Here is a 5,539-nt window from a genome sequence, read left to right on the forward strand (position 1 = left end):
ACTTGCCAACGACAACCTCACCTTAGAATAAAACCACTTTTGGACGCATCAAACGTTCAACACCCCAACTCAAACAACTGCTGCATTATTTTATTATAAATATGACACTTGTTTCTTTGCAAAAACTCGCAATATCGATAAAACAATTCATTTGATTAAATATATTTGTTTAAGATAAAAACAAAGCTTAATTTAATTATCTCGAGTATTAATCCGATTAACATGCATACAGTTTGAGACTAAATATGTAAACATTACATATTCAATTACAATAGATGGTACAGGTAATATTTTAACAATAAAAAAAAATGTATTTACATGTTCTTTAAGATGTTGTGACATTCATAGTGAACGCTTCAGTGTGTCATATACACATTTATTCTCATACTGACCATGATGACAAGGTTAGATTTGGGTAATTTTCAAAGCCAAACACATTACCAATGCATTATACTGATGAATAAAATAACACTTCACTTTGATTTATCATGCAGATAATTCTGGATAGCAACGTAATTTCATCGAATAATGTGAAATGTGTTTTATTCCTATGCATTTTTGGACAGGAAACCAATACAATAGCTCGTCGTCATGCTTTACATATATGCCTCTGTGTATCAATAGCAATCACAATTTTGGGTTCCGACTATGAAGTTGATAGGACAGTCATGCAGATGAGCAACTTATCAGCATAACAAAAGTGACTTCGCCTTTCAAAATTTTCAATATGTTTATAAAATGACGTGAAATAACCGCTTATAAGCAATTTAAATTGTTTATTGACAATGACCGATCGATACATTCTAAATAAGAACATATAAGCACGTATTATATGTACACATATACATGACTTGATGATACACAATTCATTAAAATGTGACACAAAGGACGCCTCACATCGCTCCGTACACGTGTATCTCCGTGCAGAATTTAACCACCGAGCGGGATGGAAGTGACGTCTTCCGGGAGTTCATACTCTCAAGGGAACCGGACTTTCCCAATTGGGCGCTCATCTGCCGCTTGATGCCTAACAATGGACTGATGGGTGCAGATTTGACTCCATCGCTCGCTGATTTCACGCACTTCGGTCTGGGACCCGGAGACCACGCTCCGTTTACCTTTGGCATATGCTTGTCTTTAGAGGATTCTTGACATGAATTGTGTTCACGAAGAAAGGTTGGTAAGTTATTTAACTTAAGATTTGTTTGCAATGCCTCATCTCCAACATCATCAGAATCGGAAGAAAATGATGACGCAAGTTCCGGTCTTTTCCAAGAAAGCACATATTTTGATTCTTTGAAAAGATTTCTTCGACTAGATACCGGCGATATTTATGATGCGTTTGGTCATCTTCCGGTCTCTGATACAAGTTTACTGAAAAATATGGGTATGAAATAGGGAGTTTCGGGAGACATGATTTTCTCTTTCATTGTTGGCGACATGAAATACGAGGGAGACATTGAGGTCCTAGCATTAGGCGCTTGGATATATTCTGATATGTGATTATTGTCACAGGAACTAGATGTTGGCGTCGTTGGTATGGTAATGGCGCTAGGTTTGTTGTTATTTCCATCTGAGGATTGTTTACGTATAATTCCTCGTATGTGTATGTAGAGGGTGTCGTCTTGATAGAACAGGTTGTGTTTTTCGTCATTGATTATCCACATCTTGTCCACGCTTAAATCGTACCCAAGAATGTAAATTAAACATTGCAAATAAAAGAATGTGTTTCATATCGCAACATGTGTACAACAAGCGATTAATGTAAACGATTAACAAATTGTAGCAATCATTGGTATTTATGGACGCAGAACTAAGGCTTAATCTAAGCACAATTAGGTAGACTTAAAGGCTGGAGACTTAAGCAAGTGTTTTTATTTCTTAAAAAAATAAATAATTTAACAAGAAACATGAATATAAAAAGTCAGATGCGAATCATAAAAGTAAATCCATCAACTCTGGTACCTCATGAGATATGTTCACTTTAAATTCTGCAAAGAAAACTGGAATCCTTAATTCAAGGACGCAGAATTACAATTTCAGGCGGAGAAGCCAACTACTTCTTTAAAAAAAAACTAACGTATTTACCTGTTTCGACTAAAGTCCTTGCACAGTTCAAACTCTTCATACACGGACTATGAATGGCCATATAAAATGGACTTCTGCCAAGATTGTCGCATATCGTGACGTCACATCCGCTTTTGATAATCAGCTCTGTTGTCATGCGGCTTCCTTCTTGGAGAGCTATCAGTAATGCGGTCTGCCCAGATTTGTTACGTATATTCAAATCAGCTTGACCTCAAAAACAAAGAAAACACTTATATTTTGTAATGATACTATATTGAAATCAAGTTTCTTTACATCAGTGATCTTAGTTTTCATTAATTTTCCGCGTAGATAGCTCATTTTGGATTTTAGACGGTAGATATTTTTAGCTAGAAAAGTTGAGCAAGTGTAGACCAATACTTGTCTTTTATTCATCTTTTTAATTTCCATTTTTTAAATAATCTTATTTTAATGTTATAAACAACACTTTAAAACGAGGCGTTAAAGCAATATACCAGGAGAGTTGTCGAATATGCTCTCACAAAGTAATTTAACTGGCATGATAGTGATTTGAAGAGGTATTCTGTTTATTAATGCATCATTGATCAAAATACAATAAAAAGTGTGAATAGTAAATGTCACATATTCTACGTAATAAGAGGGCATAGAGTATGTAATTTTAGTTGCGTTGATAATCTGTATGGATCTTCATTACAACTCTAAGTGACGATAACATGTTATAATAATTATGCAATTAGCACGAAGCAAATAAAGCCATGTGATAAGTATTTTTAAGATTAATTCGTGAATATATTTATAAATTTCATAGAGCTCTTTGTATTGGTCAAAATTATTTCGCACTCGTGAAACCTTAAAATTCAAAAGTTAAACTGCCAAACGGTCAATTTTAAAAATCGGCCGATTTGATAACTAATCGAATATTCACTTAAGGCAATCGTAATAACAACTTGCATTACACTTAACGTCGTATAATACAACTTCGATTTTGAGCAAAGTTATGTAAGAACTCAGTTGAAATATTTTTTCAACTTGTCCTCATGTTTATACCTTGCGAGATCAGTATCCTGGCTGCTTCACAATAGTCATAATAGGCGGCCCTCATCAGAGGCGTGTCTCCTTTGAAGTTGGCGGCGTCCACGGTAACGCGTCCTTTAAGGGAAAAACAAACAACTTTAGGGGCGCGTATCAAATGAAGCATTTTCCCACTTGAACGTCGTTTTCCAACTTTGCAATAATATTCCAAAAAACCATTTGCAGTTAGACACAATTACAGTAACGCAAAACACCAAAACTAACATCAAAGAAACAAACACATACGCAAGTGGTCTTTAGCATATGTATATTCTATTAAATATCATTTTAAATACAAATATAGCTGTGTTTTATCTCATTAGGTTGGTTTTGAACTCAGTGACACGCCATCGAGAAGAAAGCTTTTACTTTTAGTATTCTATTTTTACTTTACTTATAATATTCTATTTGTGGCATTTCAATTAATTCAATTATTTCAATTAATCAGCAGTTTACAAAAATGAGTATAAATATCAAATATTGGGTTTCCTCTTATCTAGAGCAAATGAAATAGAAATACGTCTTCCGAATGAATGTCAAGACGTGCTATTTAAATAAAATAGTTTTTGACGAAATGGTGTTTATTGCCGCTCGGTGATTGAAAATAGCACATTCACAAATGCCACATTTTCCCTTTCATTCATATTTCTATACCCAGAGGCCGCATAATTTGTCACTAATAACATCAGCTATACATTCAATGTTGTGTCCACCCTTTGGCAAAAAAGACTTGAACACATATTTTGTCAGTGAGCACGTAGTTGGTGTCCTGAATTTTACCATATTGCTAAAACGCAAGATTGTTCCTACTACAATTCATTGACGATGGATATATTTTTTTCTGTAAGAATTGTTTTCCATCTTTTGAATACATTTCAATTTATAAATGTGCAAAGAGAAGCCTCAATTAAATTAACAGGAGATTTTTATTTTATGCAATATATAAGTTTTATTATTAAATAACCAAGGTCTTCAAATATGGCAATGGGTAAACTGCCAATAAGTTTACCCTAGCAAAAAGCGATCGATGCCGCATATATACTCACAACAAGCATAATAACAATAAACGAATTTTATATGGGGAAAGCAAATCTTCGAGTGTTTATTAACTCTAAAGAAAACGGATAAATCAAAAGTGTACACATTTTCCTGACAGCAAGTATTTACTGATTTTGTTTCTGAACATTCTGAACATCATGATTACGTTTTTCGGCCGCGATCTGGAAAACAACTTGGCTTTATGTTTATGAGCTTAAAATATAAGTCCGAACAGGCATATCGAACCAAATCGAGCTTAAGTGTGTTGCCGATTTACCGATTAAAGTTCTTATATTCTTCAGAGAAATGTTTATAAAAAAAAACTATTTTTGCAGGTGGTAATAAAATATATATGGACTGCTGCATGGATATTGTTTATGTTATAATCATAATGTAAGTACTTGAGTAAACAAGAGAACTAGAATAATTTTGCTACGTAGAAAAAAATAACAGAATCGTATTCAAATGCAAATTATGCGTCTTACCACTTCCTATGAGACGCTTGGCAGCATCAGCATAAATCTTGTTTACAATTTCCTTCATTTAAACCTGAAGATAAATACAATACTGTAAGTACTCATATCCATCGAATAACGGAATAACTACGCCTTATTTTGTCAACCGTAATTAAGTTTGTTTGTTAATTGAGTGGATTTTTAGACAAGATCGTCAACAAGTCAAATAACAATTATTATATCTTTATGGTTATTCAAGTATACATGAACGGTGAGCCTCGTTTTATTCTTGCTGTAACTCCTTAAAATATGTGTCTAGCTTTCAATTTATTAAATACCAAATATCTGGAATATCAATCGAAAATTAAATTATATATAATGTACCTTGTATCTTTTTGAAAACAGGTCGAGCACCATTTTTTGCCAAAATGTTTAAAACAGTAAAACACAAAGCCTCTCCCACGACCCACGACTTGAAAAACGAATACATGTTATATTTTAAGTTAAAATTCATGTTCATCATCAAGAACAACATACATAGCAAGTTCTAGTTCATCTTTATTAACGATTAACCAATTTCCAGACACAAACACAAACACCAGTTTACGACCGTTTGACATTAAAAACTAAGTACGTTACATTATTTCTTGTTGTCTATTTTATCAATGTTATTATACAACGATCCGATCAAAACTTAATCTTGCCTATAATACAAACGTCGTATGAATTGTGTAAATTGTCGACGATATCTTGATTACAATACCAACGGAGTATGAATGTGATAACACGTCGACGAGTTTAGTTGACACGCATATAAACGTCGGCGTAAATGTGTAAGGCTTTAAGTGCAAAATCAACGTCACTGACTGTCGAAATACAACAAAAGTCCTACTGTTCATATACAATTT

General features: G+C 33.6%; 1 protein-coding gene across 1 annotated transcript in view; it reads right to left on the minus strand.

Moving 5' to 3' along the window:
* Positions 1–1,346: 1,346 nt before the first annotated feature.
* The window catches only part of LOC127848964 (uncharacterized protein DDB_G0271670-like), a gene marked incomplete at its 5' end in the record, with an annotated part of 7,753 nt that continues 3,560 nt past the window's right edge, over positions 1,347–5,539 (minus strand). Inside the window, one exon of the mRNA XM_052381691.1 lies at positions 1,347–1,677. Within this exon, the coding sequence (XP_052237651.1) occupies positions 1,347–1,677 (331 nt within the window). The remainder of the gene's footprint in view (positions 1,678–5,539) is intronic.

This window comes from Dreissena polymorpha, chromosome 10 (assembly GCF_020536995.1).
Source record: "Dreissena polymorpha isolate Duluth1 chromosome 10, UMN_Dpol_1.0, whole genome shotgun sequence".
In the NCBI taxonomy this organism is placed as follows: Eukaryota; Metazoa; Mollusca; class Bivalvia; order Myida; family Dreissenidae; genus Dreissena; species Dreissena polymorpha.